The 21546-nt window shown below is 38.9% G+C and overlaps 1 protein-coding gene across 2 annotated transcripts; it reads left to right on the top strand.

Moving 5' to 3' along the window:
* The first annotated feature begins 3 nt into the window (after positions 1-3).
* LOC119730313 lies at positions 4-16742 on the top strand. Of its 2 annotated transcripts, none has more exons than XM_038203146.1 (10): positions 4-133; positions 3485-3971; positions 6218-6321; positions 6913-7058; positions 9443-9567; positions 11929-12061; positions 13730-13872; positions 14482-14613; positions 15539-15779; positions 16579-16742. In XM_038203146.1, the coding sequence occupies exons 2-10, from the start codon at positions 3557-3559 to the stop codon at positions 16715-16717; spliced, it is 1578 nt and encodes a 525-aa protein (XP_038059074.1). In that variant the 5' UTR covers positions 4-133; positions 3485-3556; the 3' UTR covers positions 16718-16742. The 2 variants fall into 2 exon arrangements, with proteins under 2 accessions (XP_038059074.1, XP_038059075.1); XM_038203147.1 differs by lacking the exon at positions 4-133 and adding an exon at positions 2957-3163.
* Positions 16743-21546: the final 4804 nt, after the last annotated feature.

Here is a 21546-nt window from a genome sequence, read left to right on the forward strand (position 1 = left end):
GTATGCATGCGCCATATGTAGGCGTGGCTGAACGGATCACCGGATATCGGACTCGGAGCACTGAACATCACACTTCCATTATCACTGGTGTTAAAGTTTCGTGATTAAAAGTTAATCCCCTGTTGAAATTGAGGTAAGTGAACTTGTGCTTTGCTTTGTTCTCATTGTACATGGATACATGTGGCAATAGTGAGCGATGGATCTTGTTTGCGAAACTGTATTGGCGCAGGACAAAAGTTTGCGCAAATTTCGGCTAGTATTAGGGCTAGATTGCTAGTGTAATAAAATGTATACAGTTTTATGATCATATAATCCACAGAAATCATGATAAACACCAACATGCATGTGCAAAAATGAGTCACAATTTCCATCCCCACATTAAAAAAATAGTGATGAAGTGGACTGGAGGTCCATTCTCTCCAAATTTTCCTGGGAAAGAATGTAGTATCCATAGTCCATACGTCAACTTATTGGTTGTGTACAAGTCGGGAATAGTTTCAAAGTGTTTTCTGACAAAATTGGAAATGTTTTTCACTCCAGCCCCAGATTCATGTCTTTTCAACATTTTTGCAATGACTGACGTTCAATCAAGACTATGTCAAGTGGCGTCAGGATGCACAATTCTTGCCTTTTCATAAATTAGAATATCAAAGACTGTGTACACGAAGTATTTTAGTAGAGTTGACCTGCTTTTTTTTGCGGAAATAAATGTTGCAACCTGATGCCACTTTTTTTTTAAATATCATCTCAATAAAGGTCATTTGCAAAAATGATGATAGACATGCATCTGCGACTGAGAAAAATGTCCAATATTGTTTGGAAATTTATGCTCGATTTATAAAATCGTGCATACAAAGTTTTACATGAGAAATTGGGCTATGTAATATAAACATGATAAAAAGAGTTAAAATATGAAACGTGTCATTTTTAAGTAAATTTCATTTTTGTGGCTTTTATTTATAAATATGCAAAATATAGTGCACAGACAACACTGGCAAATGCTAATTTTTGAGCGTGCTGTATCATCAAGATTATTCTCTGAGTATAAAATGTTTAGGATGTTTTTATTCATCAGTTCATTGAACATTTAAGTAAGATGTAAACTTGTGTGAAATGTGAAACATTTGGGTAATTTTTTACATTTTTTTTAAATGATTTTTTGACTTGAAGATTGCAGTGGTTAAATTGATAAACTTTTAACAAAGTATCAAGCTTGTCAAAACTTATTCTTCCCCATTTTGTTAAATAAAAAAGCTGCTGAAAATGAATTGATTGGGAAGAGGTACACGTTCATAACACATTAACAAATAACATCACAAATTTATAGTTCTCAATTGGTTGGAGGGAAAGAATGTTGCAACCTGACGCCACTTTTTTCTTCATTTATGTATCATCTCAATCATGTCAATGAAGGTCAGTCATTCCAAATTGCTGAAAAGACATGAATCTGGAACTGAGAAACATTTCCAATTTTGTTAGGAAATACTTAAAAAAGTTTCTTGACTCTCCATGGACTTTGTACACAGCCACTGAAGTGGCGTCTGGATGTTAATTCTTTCCGGTTTGAGAGACATACTGTACATACAAGGAGACAAATACAATTTTATTTTTTTGGTGGTTATTCTTTATGTAAACAACTCAACAACATTTTAAGCTGAATCAAATTTCCTTCTGGCAATAAAATTAAAACGGTTGCGTCATTTCTGTCCTTTCTGTGACAATCAGGTTTTGGAAAAGTCTACTCCTCAATCAACCCTACCATGCCTACTGAGCAGAGAATTGAGAAAAAGTGGAAAATTTCTAAAAGATTGGAAAAAGATACATACAAAGAGATAAATGCATTTTTTTGTGGTTGTTCTTGCGTAAACAACTCAACAACATTTTAAGCTGAATCAAATTTCCTTCTGGCAATAAAATAAAAACGGTTGCATCATTTCTGTCCTTTCTGTGGCAACCAGGTTTTGGAAAAATCTACTCCTCGATCGACCCTACTGGGCAGAGATAGAAAAAAAGTGGAAAATTTCTAAAAGATTGGAAAAAAGTACATACAAAGAGACAAATGCATTTTTCTTGTGGTTATTCTTGTGTAAACAACAATATTTTAAGCTGAATCAAATTTCCTTCTGGCAATAAAATAAAAATGGTTGCGTCATTTCTGTCCTTTCTGTGGCAACCAGGTTTTGGAAAAATCTACTCATCAATCGACCCTACTGGTCAGAGATAGACAAAAGTGGAAAATTTCTTAAAGATTTGAAAAAGGTGAACTATGACTCATTCAAGAATGGCAATTTCCATATTGGCGTTGATTACAATCCCCAGGAACAGAAGGTTTTTTTTGGGGGGGGGGGGGTATTTTTGATTGATTTATTATTTATTTCCATATTTAATTAGTTTTTTATGTGTATTTGTTTTATTTTTTGTTTGTTTATTTATTTTGTTTTTGTTTTATTTACCTATTATTTATTATTTTGTTATTTTGTATTTGTATTTGTATTTTATTTTAATGTTATTATTTTTTTTGGGGGGGGGGGGTCTCCGTACTGCAGCATCATGCCATGCATGCAGCCCAAAATGATGTTTATCGTGTTTTCTGTTGTCAAAATGGGTTTAAAAAAATCAGTACTTACATGTAACTAGGAAGTACTCAGTATAAATTTGTGTAAATTTAAACAAAACTTTACAAGTGCATATATGTACAACTACATTGTACATTGTAATGCCTTAAGAAATCTTAACACATTTGAACCTATCCTTCACCCTTTAATGCATGCACTGCATACTGTATACTGGACTTTGATCGAACACCAGAAAGTTTGTGCAGTGGCCCTGAAATTCCAAAATCTTTATCAACTTCTTTCTTTCTTTTGCGATGAAGGTTGGTACGTGCACAAACTGACAAAACACTAAACCACAAATCCTGTGTGACGTGTCTGTATGAACTGGGTGTGTAAATTGCAAATATTGTACACAGATAAGTTAATTTTCACAAGGTCAGGACTGTGTGGTGGGTCTGGGTCAGCAAACAAGGGAAATACGTACCCACAATTTCAGCTGTGAATCTGTTCAGTCTATGTGCATGAAAGGAAAAGTACCGACTGTACGTAGTGTTTGCCTGACTCATTTAATCGCAGCTGAAGGAAATTTCCAGTTGAATTGTAATTCTGTAAGTAGGTGACGTTATGGTGTACCAGTACTATGAATGGTCTGATGAACATGAAGTGGTCATTAAATGTATGGTTTATCTTGGTAATCAGTTACATCTACCATTGTCTACATGCGGTATTTGCATGGCTAAAGTCATAACGGCTTTGCTCTTGGGTACATGTACAACACATACATGTACCAGCAATTGTTGTGGTACCATCGGCAATCAGCTTGCATTACAAGTTAAGATTAGATGTAGTCATGATAGTTTAAACAAACGTCTTAAATCAATTTTACATTCACACATTTCTATCTTATTTTTCTTTACATCTCCCGGTAGATGCAAAGGGAAGCAAACAGCGTGCTCTGTGTACCCACCTAAATCTATATTGATTACATTCATTTGGTTACCATGGGAACAGCTAGTAGCAAGCACGGCCACGGACATAAGAAGAACAAGAAACGGCCCAAGAGCGCGCCTGGGGATCTCGGCCCAAAGAGCAAAGATCCCGTTGAGAACTATCGGCCCTATTCCCACTCCGATCCGAAGACTGCAGTCGAGGCAGGAAATGGGAATAAGAAGGTTCAGGAGAGGTCACAGCCGCAGGGTACCAGTGAAGTTCCTGTGAAGGATCAAAGCACTGACACTGGCGTAGGGAACCGGGGAACTGAGGAGAAGGCAGATCCAGTGAAAGACAGTGGAGACATGGAGAAGGGATCATCAGAGACGGCCGGTAGGGGTCCAAGCCGGTCAATTAGCATGGAACCCAAGGACATCATGATCAGCTATAGTCATCAGGACAAAGATCAGATGAGACAAATTAGAGGTACGTGATGCAGAGGATTAGTTTGCTATACTAATGAGGGAATGATGAATGTACTGTATTGTTAGTACTGATTGAATGCACACTATAACGTGATTAATGTATAGAATGGACAGTTATTCATAGTAGGAATTTGCGTCGGGTGATCTAAAGTCAATATTGGGTTTTGCCCTTCACCGACGTATTTTCTTCATAAACACTGATGATTCATACTCATAGTGCTTTCAGTTTTGTTTTAATTTAATTTAATTTTAATTTTTGTTTAAGCTGACAGATGAAAAATACATTACTGCTGTATTCCAGGACAATTTGACATGGATGACTTCAATTGAAACTGAGTTTTTACAACTGAAATGGTTTCTAATAAAAATTAGTGGTCGAAGATGTGGCCTGGATTTTTTTTTTTCAGGAGGGAGTACATGTAGGCCGAAATTTCTGGTACCAGTATGGTTGTAGAAACCACTTGCTGTGTATACATATAGCAGAAGACGAAAGGTGTGGGGGGGGAGTTGATTTCATCTTACGCTTGGGAGCACTACCGGTAGCTGTCACTTTTAAAAAATGTGTGTATGCATGTACAAATGTACACGTCGATTGTCGTGTTTTAGGCCCATGTTTGGGGGGGGGGGGCTGGAAACGTTTTTCCTAATTTCCTTGCGATGACTGCATGTTCCAGTGTCTCATTGATGATTCATTCTACATGTAAATGTCAGAATTGTGAATTAGGGCATTATGGTCGTTATGCAACACACCGTTACATCTATGACATACAGTACCGGATGATCATGCATTAGCCTAATGAAGACGGATCTATAGATATTAATTTTTTAATGAGAGCAAGCCCGTGCAGAGCTTAATTTGCATTTGCAATGCAGTTTTCTAATTTGTGTTTGTGTAGCCTTCAGCTGGCTTAATTACTGCATGATGATCTGGGTACTTATAAGAATACCAGCTGCATACATGTAGGCCTACCGTACAGGCTATAATGACATTTGAATGCAGTCTGTAAATTTGCACTCATACATGTCATAGTTGGGTTTTAGCTCATTTGTCAGGCTTTCCCTTTTTGAAATTTGAACAAGTGAAGCAGCAGTATGAAAGCGGTATAGCAATTCACAAAGAGCAAAGATTCTTTAAAATGTTAAACTATGTATGTATGCAACTTGATTGTGTAATGTAACATATGGTAGCTAGTTACAAACATGTGTTATTCTTCTTAATGTTCATTCAGTGCTGAAAATAATACATGTAAATATATTCAAAAATATTTGATCATCCACCAGAAATCCAAATAGTATTTTTCCTATTAAATATTCAAAGAAAAAATCTTCTAGCTGTTATATTAATTGGAAAAGTTGCGTGGTTTGACCATTGTCAAATATGCTACATTTTGGTAGCCTAATTTACTGCACGCATGACTTGCGAGCTTCTGTGTGGAATATTAGCTCTAATTGCATCTTTTAAATGTTTCAAATATCAGCTTGTCAGCAACCTTGAAAAATATGTTGACGCATACATACATATTCTCAATACTGTATATCGTCAATTTTTAATCGACGGGCGCACTTAGTCCTGATTGACACCCATGCCCCATTTAATTTCTGACTGCCGCATTCATTTAAGGTTGGTACAGGCTGCATGTACAATTTAGCAGCCTGTTGCGAATATTCAAATATTTGATCGAATCCAAGTTTAAAAACAATGTAATTGAATACTAAATTATTTTAATGCACAGCACTAATGAAATGGTTATCTTTATGAACAGCTTTTCATTGGGATCATAAAATTGGCTTGAAAGCAGATGGCTTTTTGGGGCCAGCTTTTTAATATTTGTACAATTAGAGTTTGTTCTATAATTATCCCTCCCTCCCTCGTAAATTCAGCTATATACACAGAAATCAAAATCGATCAACTGACTGTTTTTAACAGTTAAGCATTCCCGTGTTAATTTGATATAACCATGCTTTGACTGGAGGCGATTCCGTATACCAGTTACCTCCTTTGTCTGTTGATGGAATTAGACTAGTCACAGTGCTTACACAAATTTATGTGAAATCTGATTGTTTTTTTTTACTGGTCTGAGCATAAATGCATGGCAGGGGAAGACATTTTTGACTGTCTGTCTCTGCTGAAACAATAGGAAGGTTTTAACACTGTTAACAGTAAGTTGTTTTCAATCATACACTAGCACTGTCTGTAGTGAAAGTTCCCAGATTACTGATTCAATACATTGATTTGGATTTGTGTAGATGGTTTGGAGAAGGCTGGCGTCACAGTCTGGGTGGATGAGGTCGGGCTGAAAGCCGGGGTGGAATTCTTCAACAAAATTGGACAGGCCATCGTCGATGCCAAGGTACGTTGACGTCGAAGTTTGGGGAAAAATAATAATATATAGATCCATCTTTCAAACAAATTGAGCAAGACAAAACTCCACAGCAAAATTAAATGTCGTTCGACAAAATACCCACTATAGAGAAAGCGTATCCAACGTGTAGCCTCTTCTCCGGCAGATACAATGTATATACTCCCAGAATATTTACTAGTGTCATCTTGGGTCTATTCTCATTTTCAGCGTCTGTAGTTGTCAAATTTGTCAAATTCTTCGATTACTGAAGCGAATCCCGTACTGCTTGAAGCCGCCATTTGTGCTGACAAAATAGTACCGAATACGTACGCGCAACTGCTATGTTCTGTTGACTGGTTAACAACTGTGAGTTTCTACACTTTTGATTGAGAGGGAACCAGCAAAAATTGTCTAAAGCTCTGAGGACAATATATAAACAGAATCTTTTTGTCATTCGGGTAATTTTACTGGAATAATTGTTGCAGTCATCTGGGTACTTTTTATGAAAGCATACGATACGCTGATTTATTTTTACCACTGGACATGCTGGAAGCCTGATATCAATAATAATTATTGATACCATTTGTTTATGACCCCCAGCTGTTTCTGTCCTTACTGAGCACCAGGTCTGTCGTCTCCAAGTACTGCAAAGATGAGCTGGCCTTAGCCTACGTCTCCAGCAAACCCATCTTCCCATGTGCCTTGGAAAGTAGAGAAGATATGATCCCACTCATGGACTTCGGAATGTAAGTACTCCCCGACCCCCTCCCCCAACCCAACAGGAATGCATGTCCTCTCTCGGCTCCATCCATCCGTGCCCGACCTCCACCAGCCCCCTCCCCCCTCCCAAGCTCTACCAACTTTCCTCTACCTTTAACCCTAACTCCCTAATGTCTTTTACTAAGTACTGGACCAACTCTGCCAAAATCCATCAATCACACTGCTTCCAATGCATGCTTTGCTTTAGGCCTTCTGGCCCAAGTCCATCATACTCCATCAATGTTTAGTCAAACCAGGCCTGCAGGACCAAGTCCCCCAAAATCCACCAAAATGGGGAATGGCTTTTGATGGAGTCGGGCGGTTGGGGTTAAAACAGGTTCATTCAATTGCAATATCAGCAATGTTGCAAACGTGGGATATAGTCGACAGGGATCACTCAGAGAAGATCGCAGTTAAGGAAACTGCCCACATTTCAGTGGATAGCTCAGTTGGTAGAGCGTCATTATGGTGTTCGAAGGTTCAAACTCCGCTCAAAACCCACTCTAATTAATGCCTACCGGTAACTTATGAAACAAGGAAGAACATGCATACCGGAAGTGTGCCAAACAAAGTGCAACATTCAGAAAACAAATAATTAAAACTGTTTACTGTTTTTTCTGCAATGAAATTACAATGTATATTTAATCAAAGCCCGACTATTTCTCAATCCACTCCTTTTTACCCCATTCCATTTGGGTCCCAAGATCCAGAAATACAATCAATTAAGTGAAAGGGTGTACATTTTACTGGGCCACTCTCACCTGTGATGTCACCAATTTCAATGCCTGATCATGCCTATTCAATGCTTAACCCAGATTCAGCATGTCCGGGTGAGAGTGGCCCAAGTAAAATTGACACCCTTTCACTTAATAGTTGTATTTCTGGATCTAGGGACCCAAATGGAATGGGGTAAAAAGTAGTGGACTGAGAAATAGTCAGGCTTTAATGTAATATATAATGTAACATTTAATTGAAGAAAAAAAACAGGAAACAGTTTTAATTATTTGTTTTGTGGATGTTGCTTGCTTTTGGCACACTCTGTGTAACGATGAGTGTAGTTTGATATATTGAAAGATTTACGGATTTTGAAAGAAACGAAGGGCTGAATCGTACACGCTCTCCCCTCCCAAAACACTATGCTTCCCCTCATAGAAAATCTCTGGCAAAATCCTATGTTTTTCCTATTGAAAATACATTTTTAAGCTATTTTCTCCTAGAAAATAGGAACAAAATATATTTTATTTCTATTACATCAAAATGAGTACATGTTGCCACTCTATTTTATTTCTATTTTTAAAACTGCTTGCTATTTTATGACTATTTTTGGAGACTTAGACATTTTTGTGTGGTCCACAGTCTATTTTTCGTCTATTTTCTGGACACTTACACATGTTTATGAGAACCATGGACTATTGTTTTGCTATTTTGTAGACATATGCTCAGTACGTACAACACAATCTGAAGGCCAAGCACTTAATTTGCATACCAGATAAACATCCTGTGTGTGTGTGTGGCAAGTTTGAATTTTGTCAGTTGCATTCTGAGAGCCGTCTGTGAAGCACAGCTGCAGTAGAGATGTGTGCAATGGGGGCAAGTATATCTGGGGTTAAAATGCATCCAAATCACTGTAATGGAGTGACAAGTGCACCACATGGTTGGTGGATTTTCCAGGACAATTATGAGTAACATTCTTGTACCTTTTCAAGCTGTATTTTGCTGCAAAAGCACGCGCACCCGTAGCATGTTGAACCAAACTGTTTTAATAACTTGATGGTGCATGATGTATGTGTGTATGTTAATTGTTTGGACACTGTGTTGTCACAGCATTATTACTGTTCATGGTAATAGACATACATGTATTTTTTTTCTCAATTATTCCATTCTTATGCAGTCATATTGCTTGCTCACTTCATGTACTGTATGTTTGAGGACTGCTAAAGATGCTTATTGTCCACAAGGACATGTGTACTATTAACATGTATGTCCACGTATTATAAAACAGTTGTTTGCATGGACAGACGCCATTTTGTATTTTTTAAAAATAGCATTTTTTTAAATAGCATGCTATTTTTTTAAAAATAGCAACCTATTTTACCTCTATTTTACCTCTATTTTTCTAAAAAGATATTTTTTCACTATTCTATTTTTTCGCTATTTTGGGGGGTGTCGAAATACAATGGAAAAAAATAGATTTTAAAAAAATGTATTTTCAATAGAAAATAAATATATTTTTTCTCTATTTTATTTCGACCTGGGTCTCTCTAAACCTTCCCCTTCCCCGGACTTTCCTCCCCAAGTACCTGTAATTTCACGCTTGGATTCTTTAAAAACTTTTTTTTTCCGGGGGGTGGTCTTTCAATTTGTACTGTAGGCGTCTTCAGCTTGCTCCGGTAGAATGGACGATGTTCAGCGACACGGCGGCCATCAACCAATCCATGATGGAGCTCGTCAAGAAAATCCAGAGCAAGTTGACTGAGCTGAATCAAGCTGAGAAAAGTAAGCCCCAAAAATATAAGACTGAACGCCTTGGGCTCAATGTTACGAAGCTGCTTACCAGAAAATGTTGCTTAACCCTAAAGGGGGGGGGGGAATCCACCCCCCCCTCAACATTTTCCGTGATAGCCTCTAAAAAAAATTTTTTCGCGACCCGAGCTGTTATGACTTTTTAGCCTCGAGCTTTGCGCATCTTTTGATACCAAAAACATTAAAATCGGACCACGGGTTGCTGCCTAGCGAAAAATTTTCCGGCGCTACGCGCCGTGAAAACTGAATTTTTTTTCGCATATACGTCGTGTACACAGACATGACAGAGCACAATTGCCATTTGTACATATGAATAATTAATTAGCCATAATTCCAAAACCCTTTGACCTATAGTCATGAAATTTCTTGGGTATGTTTAGGAAGAGTTGCTCTATGCATGTGCCGAGTTTCAAAATTTATCGTCACTCGATGGCCGAGATCTTGGGGGGGGGGGCAGAATCCGCCCCCCCCCCTTGAACTTACTGCGTCATATCTTTGGAATAAATTAAGCTATAGCAATACATTTGGTATCATTAGAAAGCCAATGATTTGCGCTTTAACATGTTTAACATGATGTAAATAACGTGAAAAGTCAAAAGTGGGGGTTATCCTTAGTCATGTTAGTATGCTATGGCAGGTCACATATTATTTGTGCTTTAGCCTCACCTGGAATGTCGCGGTCTGGCATGTCTGGAGCATTGAATTTGTGATCTGCGGGTAATTCTGCAGGTTGTGGGTTCCAGTCCAGCCTGGGGTTGTGGTGCATATGCCTTGGGCAAGGCACTTTGTCACTCATTGCTTCTCCCAAAGGGGTAGCTTTGAGGGCAGATAATGGTTATATTGTGGTTGATATTAGCTGCTTTGTGCCGAAATGGCAGCATCGAGATGTATACTCCCCAGGGAGCTGCGATTGCCTTTGGAATGTTTCATTGGCCCAGTGATCCGATGAGCAGGGTACTGGTAATAATGATAAAGTGCCTTAAGCACCAATACTGATGGATATGCGCGCTTTATAAATCCACATTAAACAAATGAATACTATGGACGGGCGACTGATTTTGCAAATCTCATGGCGACACGCCTTGTTGGGGCGACAAATTGGTGTCGCCCTTTTGTTAAAACGACCCTCAGGCTGTTAGGAGAAGGAATTTCATTGTCGCAAACTGTCTAGATCGTTTCCTCGTGGTCCAAAACATAAGTTTACCGAAATTTGTGGAGGCAGGATAAGTAAACTTGGGTTAGGTGACATGAGAAAGTCACCCTATTATAGCATTCATTATTACTGTAATTACGGTATTATTATTATCTATTTGGTCCTTGGGATGAAATTTGAACCATAGTAAAGAGGAATCTACATGTACACCCGAAGGAACTAAGCATAGTTTATGGGTTAGCATGGTTTTGCAAGAAATTTAGGGTTGTACACGCTGGTGCATGCCCTCAGTAAGAATCCTGTGCTGTAAAAGTCCAAACAGAATTTTTGTGCTAGTGTGTTGCCCAAAATTACACGTACATTTATTACACGTACATTTATGTGCATAATTTCATGGTTAGACAAGCCATGAAACATATGGCCCAAATAAATGTATTAAGGAGCTTCACTACTTTTAAATTTATTATTTAAATTTCTTCAAATTGAAATAAAAAAACAACATTCCATGTTAGAGTATTAGCACTATGGTATATTAAAATAATTAATTTAATTCAGGTATTTATTATATTCTTTAGTTCATGTGTTAAAGTTATTCTTTAAAGGTATCTACCGGTATACAACATTTTTTATTGCTATAATTTTCAGATATGGATGGATTTGGGGTTTAGTACATGTATTTTATAGCAAATATTGTTACATTGATCTGTTTTAAGTTTTGTGTTCAAAAATGCTGGAGAGAACCCCCCCCCTCCAAAAAAAAAATGCTGTTATTGTAGTCTCATGAGATTTTTACCCCTACATCAGGGAATTGTCAGGTCAGGGAACCAGACTAGCTGGCGTACACCCATTCACAGACATGACAGATGTCTAACCGATTGCAAACAAAATGTGGACTGCAACTAAATTTGGTAAATTGGGGGTAGTATTTGAAGAAAAAAAAATGTCAATTTGTTTCCAATGATGGTCTCCCAACCATCCTGGGAAATTTTCTTGAAAATGACAGCACACCATGTGCCATGATTTCACAGGATGCTTGAGACTATCATTCACTTACACTGTCATGCGAGGAGTTTCATAATAATCCGGCACTTACATTTTTCTCCTTTTTTTTGGTGTTTGCAAATGTTGTATATTACATTTAAATTGTGCGTTAATTTTATTCTCTGATATTTGTTCCAAAGCTGATAAACGAGGCAAGTTTCAACGGCAGCGTTCCCATCTCAATCTTCACTCCAAACCGGCCTTCGATGTCAAGAAAGAGGTGGACTTCTGGGATAAGAACTTCAAGGGCCAATCCTCCGTAGATTGGGAGAAGTATGCCAACATTTACTCAAGGGCTGTGACTATATGTGATGCAATCAATTCTAAATGAGTCGTTTGTCGGGAACATTCATTTGCAGATTCAGGCCAAAATAGGGCCACTTCATCACATCACTTCATCACTTCTTCTGGTGTTCCAACCTCCATAATTGTTTAACTAAAGATGGTATCAGCATTCGGTTTTCACAGCTGTAATGCTGAGATTGTGCTCTTTTCAAATCTGTACAAAAAAAGAAAAAGAAAATTGACCAGGGTCGACAAACGACTCGTTTAGCTTGATCGCATCACATATGCTTAATACCGGCCATGTTTGCATTGCACTTTCATAGTTAAACTCATCGAGACGATGGTTACTTTTCCATGTGAAGTCCAGTGCAGATAGCCTGGGAACCTTTCCTTTCGTTGCCTGAAAATTCTGAGTCCGATGCAGTGTTCTAGCCAGGCATTAAATATCGCTAGTACCCACTATGCTTTCGAAAACAAGCGCTTCGTTTAAATCCCGCAGCTATGCTATAAATGTTGCTTGCGGAAAAAACATCTGCTTCCGTTTTTTTTGTATAAGCGTGGCTACTTCAAACATTGCGCACTGGCCGTATGACACAGCAAGAGAAGCTTTGAAATAAACCACAATCCAATCGCACTGTACATTACTCGTGAGATGGCTAAAATAGTGTTTAGCTGTGGAGGTGCAATGTACATGTACATATAGGCCTATAGTTACTCCCTGTCCAAAGTTCAGTATTGTATTGATTAAATTACACTGAGTTCAAACTTCAATTCAATGAATAGTTAAATAAATATTACATGTTCTAGCGATTTGTTCTGCACTTAATATTGATAAACTAAAAATCTCAACTTTTGACAAAATATTGAGGAACTATTGGTTAAACATCAGAAAGCATCCTTGGAACAATTTGCAAAATATGTACATGTTCTAAACTTTAAATACGGAAGAAACTTTATTTAAGATTAGAGCAAGAGTATGTATTTGAAACAAATAAAAAAAAATTCTCCTGATAAGTTTTAAAACTTCTGCTCAAAAAATTCAGGGAAAGTGGCCATGAATTGCCTCAGATTGCACCACGAGCATCTGGAATCCAAAATGTTCTAAACAAGCGAACGCGTTGCTCAAAATTTCAACAGCCGAAATGCATCATGAAAAGACCTTTTGAATTGAATTTGTGTGTTCTGGGACCAGCTTTACTTGGCTCGTCATGTTTTGTTTTTGAGTGTCCTTGGTCATACGTTGCATTTTAGTCACAGTGAACAAAACTACTGAGGTGGAACCGTGCTAGCGCACATGTCGCATGTATTCTTCAAGTCAAAGGCGTGCATGCATTTTGGTAACCATACCTCAGTAATTAGACCTATTGTAATTATTAATAATTATTTCTGGTAATGAAACCAAGGGTTCCTCAAAAGCGCTCCTAGACACTGTAGCTCGCAAGCCTGAAGAAACCTGTGGACAGAAGATAATGAGAAGAAAGTCCAGTTTTAGATGCAGTAAGAAAACCCAAGAAGTATATTCTGGGCAAAACCCTGTTGCAGGTAACCGATTAGTTTGTAGTACTCAAGAACACTGTGATGTGATACAGGTATGCTTCAACTTCAGGATTCAATTCTTTGCACTTACTTCATTGGTTCAGTGTTTGTTTCACGCAGATTTGAAGCTGTCTTCTTGGAGGAGTACAGCAGTCAATTGGACGAGATGTTTAAGAACGTTGATCAACTCTGGCTCTTGTCTATTCTCAACAATGAAATGGATGAGGATTCTGATGGCATTGTCACAAAACAACACTACAACGGTAATTACCGGTACACATTTCAGTTTCATTTTTCATTTCAGTTTACTCCACTAAGTGTCTGACGGTCTCGAAGATGCCACTTCTACATGTAATCGCTTTTCATGCTCCAAAATGTCCAACTTCAAATCGCATGTGACCCCCTCTTCATTCCTCTACATCCCCAGCCCAGCCCACCACCACCTCCTCATCCCCTGCCCCCCCCCCCCCCCCCCCACACACCCCATCCCCATCCCCATCCTCAACACCAACCCCAAACCTTGATAAGAAAAACCTTGTTCAAAGTGAAGTTGGGGATGGTGCCAAATACCCTGCGAAACTATTTCACCGGAAATGGTACCGTTCAGAAGAAAACAATAATTTAAGGTGGTTTTTGAAAAGGGTGCCAGCGGGCACACATTTTTTTTCTTGTGTTAGCAGCAGAATCCGGTTACAAGACCCAAAGAATTGTGAACATATGTTTTCTCCGTTTTTCCAAAACTTCCACAGATTAGTTGTTATGCACCCTACTTTATATTTTGAACAAATTTGTTGCTTCAAACAAAAAATGAATAAAATGCAAATTATCTGATCTATCTTTAAAGTGATCTCTTGTCCTTTAAATTGATTCAGAATTTTGCACGGTCAACGGTGAGAGATGCGAGTTTTGGCAGCGGGTTCAGGAACACGCCTTGGAGAGCTACACCATGAGGGAAGTCTTCAGTATGAACTCAACAGTCCGCATTGATGCTATCCAAAATCTCAGTAAGTGTGCCGATGGCCAGATGCTATATGATCCATTCATAAATACCTAAGACAGTGTACCCATTGCTATTGGTCGAGAGCCCGTCACGTGGATGGTTTTAAACGGTTGATAAAACACATTTGGACTCGATGAAATCTGGTCCCTTTTACTCTTTTATTGGTTGAACCCTCACATGTAACCAGTCACTCTCCTAATTATCTTCACTTAGGCATGCGCAATAGTACCAATGAGTCTGTATTTCATAGTCCTAAATTCACACTGCACCGGCACTGCTGCGTTCTGCGCCACATCGCGCAGTACGCGCCACATCGCGCAGTACGCGCCATGCGCCACATCGCGCAGTACGATGTGCATTTCAGAGCTGCATTTCACAAAACATGAAGTAAAATTGGTGAACAAACTTGTTGGAAATTTATAATTTTTGACCTGTTTTGACTTTTTGACCGAGACATATTTATGAATGGGAATAAATATGTGCTTGGCCGGTATAAAACAAGTACGTTTAAAACCAGGTAGGGGTCTGGTCGCAGATAATGACCCTCATATTGCAGATCAGGCTAAACGTACTTGTTTAAAACTGGCCAAGCACATATTCATTCCCTTATTATAATGTGCACATGTGCATAGGCGCCTTTATCACCCATTCCCTGCAATACACTCTTTCATTACCATGAAAAAGGATGTCAGACAAGCAATATCTTAGAGTTGTTGCCATTGACATCCCCCGCCCAAAAATTATTGAGAGACATGTCCCCCACATAATCCCCCGCACGCCAAATTACAAGGCACATCACTCCAGAAAGTGAGTACCTGGATAATTTTCTCCAAACCTGGGTCGTAAAAAGGCTCGGTCGCCAAACCTGTCAAACATATATCAAGACTCACACATCTTGAATTTGTGGCATCTTTCATTCACCCTGGCAGGCAAATTCCACAGTAGCTCTGTCCTGGAGGCCCTTCTGGATCTCTGCAGTGACAAGGACGAGAACGTGCGCGCCGTAGCTGCTCTGTCGTTGGCCCGCGTCGCCGACCCCCAAAACAAGCACGCCGTGGGTCGCATGATGAACTTGCTGAAGGATAAAGACCGTCTGGTCAGGGAGAGCGGCTGCCTGGCGCTGGGACACATCAAGGCTGAAGAGGCAGCACCTCAACTGGTCAACCTTTGGTAAGAATGTGAATAATTCAATTTAACATTCCTATACTTATAACTATCACGAACTGTCGAAAAAACAAACTGTCGAAAAAACTAACCCCTACCTCTCTCAATAGCTTTTGTACAGGCTGGTCACCAACTACCAGCCTATGGACTAAACCGTATAACTGTCAAAGCCTGTTGAAGTGGTTGATAGATAGGGTCACCATGGTACAGCTTGAGCAGCAGCTATTTTAAAGGATGATGTCTTTGTTTGGCTGGAATGCATGAGTGAACCTTGTGTGACTTCATTGTTACTGAGCTAAATCCATCATTGCCAGGCACTCACCAGTGCTGACCCACCACATCTATCAATGTCAGTCAAGGCATGGTACCCTCAGTTAACATACCTACCACAGCCTGTCAATTATACCAATATGAGGCCAGTTTACAGCCCTGTTAAAACCTGTCACCTTATAGATTTTGACAGATTGGGTAACTCTGACCTGATCGTCACGGAGAGAGGGAGCGTATGGAGTGTCATGGCCTAGCGGTTAAGAGCACCAGACTCATGCTCTGGTGTTTCAGAGGCAACAGTGGCAGGAGTTCGAGCCCGGGCGGACACTTGTGCCCTTAAGCAAGGCACTTAACCATTATTGCTTCCTCCTTCGGATGGGACGTAAAGCCGTAGGTCCCGTGTGTTTAGTAATGTGTTTAGTATGTTTGTGTGCTTTCAACGACCCATTCTAAAATAAAAAAGCAGCATTTTATTGGCTAGGACAGGCACTAAACACCACTTTTTGTTAATTTACTTTTTTTTTCACATCACTAGGCGTAATGATGCCATCTCCAATGTCCGAGAAGCGGCACAGGTTGCTCTAGAGAAGATAGGAGGAGAGGAGGCCAAGAAAGCCATGCACATCACCAAAGTGCTGAGTGACGAAATCAAGAAGCTCTCAGAAGCACAGTAAAAACAACTTGCGTGTATGCAATTTTTCAATTTTTTGGGGGTAAAATAAGGCACTTAAAAATGAATATGTCAATTTTTCCTGGTAATGGAAATCAGTGGTCCCTGAAACACACTGCAACTTGAAAGGCTAAGAAATCGTTAGGGCTCCGTGCGCAAGTACCCCCTCAACGGTAAGAAAGGGAGAGTTGGGGGAGACCACTGTGAGAGACATTCTAACGCATTGCTGATGACGCCTGACGCTCAAGTGAAGACGCTATGGCTTTGTGCACATTTAGAATAAAATCAGTCGTGCGTACTTTGCGCTTTATACACGTGCAAAACAGTACACGCACACAGTGTGCCCCATCCACGGGGCTCTCAAAAGCGGTCAAAAAGCGCCCTCTCTAGTTTGCTCACAGAGCCTATATGAAATTATGGAGATGGTTTTGTTCGCTATTGCCTGAGCGCGTTAAGCTCTGAATTCGTCACTAAAGGTGAGTAGGCCATCAGCCTGGGGGTTTGGTCGGTATCAAATGAGGGGAATAATGGTCATTCTGATTTTTGGCAAGGTATGCACCCCTTTAGTTGGAAAATATGTGATAGCATTGCAGCGGTGGCAGTTTTGTGGGTGCTATCACTGTTTTAAAAAAATGGCAGCCAAAACATGCTTGTTACCACATACAATTAATCCGATTCAAGCATATTGGCGGCCATTTTGGAAAAAAAAAAATTAAAATTGTTAACACCCACAAAACTATCACCACTCACACTACATTATACAAAGCTATCACACATTTTCCACCTTGAATTCCAGATATGTATACCTTGACAAAAATCGCTATGAAATTGCTCTTTTCGATCATTTGATACCGGTGGCCCAATTTTTGGACCGAAGCTGATAGCCTAGAGTACATTGTGGAGAATACCACAGCGATCTTTGGAACGTCCCACTGACTAAAGGTGGACAGCTACCTCAGTAATCACACAAAGTTGGTAACTCGGATTGATCAAGAGTAGACCATGAAGAAAACCGTGAGTTTTACAGATGGGGAAAAAAATCTGTGAAGGATATTTCAGGGGGTGCCAGGGGATGAAAACAGGTCAGCGAGGTTGGAATTCGAACCTTCGCCATGTACATGGCAAGACCGACAATGTCATGGGTCGTTCCATAAATTTTTGGGAACAATTTTGTGTGTGTCCATGTTAGATCAGAAATAAGATTGTGTAACTTCAGGACACATTCTTTAAAGATATAGTCCATCATTTGTAATCTGTGCATTTTGTTCGTTTGAAGCAACAAAAGTGTTCAAAATCTAATGAAAGATACTGAACAACTAACCTGATGAAGTTTCAGCTAAGCTTCAGCTGTATATTCCGAGAAAAACAGCATTCTAGGATCTCAATTTCAAATCAAAAGTTACTGAATATTGTTTTGAATCGTTTTGAATTGCAGCTATACGCGACGTCGCGCACTGATCCGACGAATTATAGCAACCGCGTGTGCGTCGTGCCAATGCTTGCCCGCGCTTCGCCGAATAACAAAACGAACTACTAATTTAAATTTTCCTATGGTGCGTCTTAAGACGCACCGTTGAAAAGGCCTTCTTTCGTTGATTACTTCAAAATGACAGCTTCCCAGAAAGAATAATTTCACAGGGAGTTTAGTTCCCTTTAATACTATCTTTCAACCAAGTTTGTTTTTTAACAATAATTACGCCAGTTACTTTTCGGATGGCTGCAAATGATGGTCTATAGCTTTAATGCCTTCTACGGTATCTCCAAGAGTGATTATATGTCTTAGTACATTGTACATGCCAGACAAGTAAAAAATAGTTTAAAAGTAAATTGTAAGGATACTTGCATTGCACAATACACAGGTTAAGTGTAATAACAGGGACACAAAAATGGTCAAACTTGTGGAACCCAAATTTGTGGAGAGACCCTCATGAGACCTGAGAAATTATGTCTTCTAATCATGCTTGAAAGTTGTCAAATTATACTCCATAAAAGCAATGTCACGTTGCCAGGGATACTGTTTTGTAGTTTCCAATGTTTACACTCTGTACGATAAATTTTGAACTTTTTAAAAATATATTTCTACATTTACATTCATTGACATTTTACAGCCGTAAAATCTGTACTCTGTGTAAAGAATTTAATAATGGGTTTACAAATGACTATTTTTGTACAAATGAACTTACTGTTATTCCGAACTTTTTAGTACTACAACTTTCTTGTTTTGCTAGATTTGTTCTTATTTGATTAGACTCAAGAGATAAAGTGTGGTTTTTCGTGCTGTTTATGGGGAAAGAACAAAGTTGGTTGCATACAAAGTCTATGGAGAGCCAAGTGCATTTTGTAACAAAATTGGAAATGTTTCTCAGTCCCAAATGCATTGTCTTTTCAACGTTTTTGCAGTGACTGACCTTCATTGAGATCATGTATGATGCAAAATTCTTTCTGTTTATGGCACAAAAATGGCATGATTTTGTGCCCCTGATGTTGAGGTAGCGTCATGTTTTTTATCAAAAGATTACACGATAATGAGTGTAAATTAATATCTTTAAATGTTTTATAATTTGTTGGTGAAGCAAAACGTACTTGTACTTAGATCGTTTGTCAGTTTGAAATGACGTCTCTTTATTCGAGCATTAACAGTGCATTGTTTTAATTTTGCTGTCAGATCGTCCAGGGAACTGGAGCTCATTCTGAATAGTGTGCGCAATTTCTGAATTGGTGCGCGCCATTTAAAACCACTTTTTAAAAAACTTTATAAAGGCCTGCAAAAACAAGCAAGCACATTTAGTTGTTACAGGACATTACATTCTTTTAAATGTCGTGCAGAAAAGAAAATCGAAATGTTGAAAAAGCACAGGCCTGCCAACCTTAAACTAGTAAAAATGTGAATGTAATTGTATGTAGCATGATGTGGGTTGAATTTGGTTTGTCTCAGTGAAAACGCTTGAATCTTGTTTGTTATTGTTTATGCATTATGTAATCCAAACATAGACTTTTAAAGGTAATTTTTAAGATAGTTTTAGCATGTAGATTGATTAAACAATACAAACAAGTGCGTACTACAGCTTGGGCTGGAGTCCTTGTCCACAAGTGAAATATTAACTAATGTATTTGATGAAATTGTAGCCGACATTGCCATTATACTCATTGTTTTTTCAATGCAGAGTTTTTCAAATCATGATTAAAAAAAAAATTTAATCTTGGAATTATCAGAGCGAATAAGCCAAACATTTCAATTCTAAATGGACTGTTCTTCTAGTGGGCAAAATTGTTATTATTTGGGTTATAGTGGAAATTTGCTGAAGTATAAGCATAATTATGCAGTCTTCCTGATTTCAAATTTACCCTTACAGATTGTCCTTTATTTAAACTAAAGTGTACTTTAGAAGGACATTCGGGTTTCATTTTGTCTCACGATTTTCATCGAAGTGCTAGAATTACGCCGGGTGCATGCCTATGTTCCCCAAAACCTATGATTCCTAACCCTAACCCTAATCCTAATCCTAAGGATTTTGGGAACATCAGTATTGGGGAACAAATGTATTGGGGACCATCATGGGTAGACCCATTACACCCCTGTCCATACAGGGTGAGTATAAAAAAGCGGAACCCAAACCCCCAAAATTGTATTTCATATTTTAACAAAATATTTAGGCACCAAAAATAATAATGACTGGAAAGCCAATTTCATAAGCTACTTTTAGATGAAAAAAAAATACTGAAAATGCTCAACCGTTCAAAGAATATCACCATTTTTTTAACCCTGAAACCTCGCTGTTTCGTCCAAAAAAATGCGATTTCCAGATTCGTCCGCGTCACAGTATTGTCTTCAAAATCACAAGCGAGGAAATCATCAGTGCACTTCGCGCATCGTAGTGTTCCATTGCTATGATCGTAGTGGTGTATTGCACTGATGAGTTTGACTGCATTTGCACTCAAAGTTCACTCAGTCCAGGAAGAATTTCTCCATTCTGCCTTTTGCTTGCTGTGTAAATTTTATATACAAAAGAATTGTTTATAATCTGCGTAATTGCTATTTTGAATGAGTTGTAATATTGGTCAATAAAGTTGACTCATCGGTACTTTTCACAATAACGCTGTCTGGAAGTTTATTTGTGTGGCTTTGGTAGGCCTACTCTCAGTTCTTGTCAACAAAATCTTCCCTTCGACATTTAAAAATCAGATGCATTGCACTCAAACAATACATCTCAACAGCCGGCCCCCATCACCCACACCGAATTATGTAGTGTTTAGAGGCGCCCGTGCTGTGAAATACGCAATCGCTAATACAAAAAAAACTCTTCATAACTGTTGTGTTATAATTAGTACAGTATACTTTGAGATATGTATAAGTTATGTCTCAGTCACTGGACTGACCCATAGACCTAATTAAGTGTGGTAAAACGGAACCCGGCCGATTGCTACCCGAGATATCACTAAATGAGCCCGGTGTCACGGTCTTACTTCTCCGGCGTGCTAGATTATCCGGGTGAATGCGGCGGATAATTGAGCACGTTACAGTGCACGGTACATGAGTATGATACATGCTCATGTGTCCGCTGTGCTTACTTTTCCTCGGGCTGTTCTGAAGTCTACCAAGTCCATATGTAACACAGTGAGGGACACCCAAGAATGTGTTATGGGTGCATACCTGCAAATAAACTCCCATAGACACTAGTGCTAAATGCCCATACTTCAAAATTCTTTTAAAAATACTCAAAACTCTCACAGGTATTCAAGCTGCACAGAAAAATGATGATCAATGTGTCATCTTTCATTTTCTTTTCAATTTATGGTGGGTTGACCATTGACTTTTCGAGATATTTTCACGCA

This window comes from Patiria miniata, unplaced genomic scaffold (assembly GCF_015706575.1).
Source record: "Patiria miniata isolate m_02_andy unplaced genomic scaffold, ASM1570657v1 HiC_scaffold_22, whole genome shotgun sequence".
NCBI classification, from domain to species: domain Eukaryota; kingdom Metazoa; phylum Echinodermata; class Asteroidea; order Valvatida; family Asterinidae; genus Patiria; species Patiria miniata.

Excerpts from the sequence above, each read along its gene's own strand:
- LOC119730313 (XM_038203146.1), top strand. The coding sequence starts at position 3,557 with ATGGGAACAGCTAGTAGCAAGCACGGCCACGGACATAAGAAGAACAAG. Across the intron at positions 3,972-6,217 it reads TCAGATGAGACAAATTAGAG|ATGGTTTGGAGAAGGCTGGC; the intron begins GTACGTGATGCA and ends GGATTTGTGTAG. Across the intron at positions 15,780-16,578 it reads CCTCAACTGGTCAACCTTTG|GCGTAATGATGCCATCTCCA; the intron begins GTAAGAATGTGA and ends TCACATCACTAG.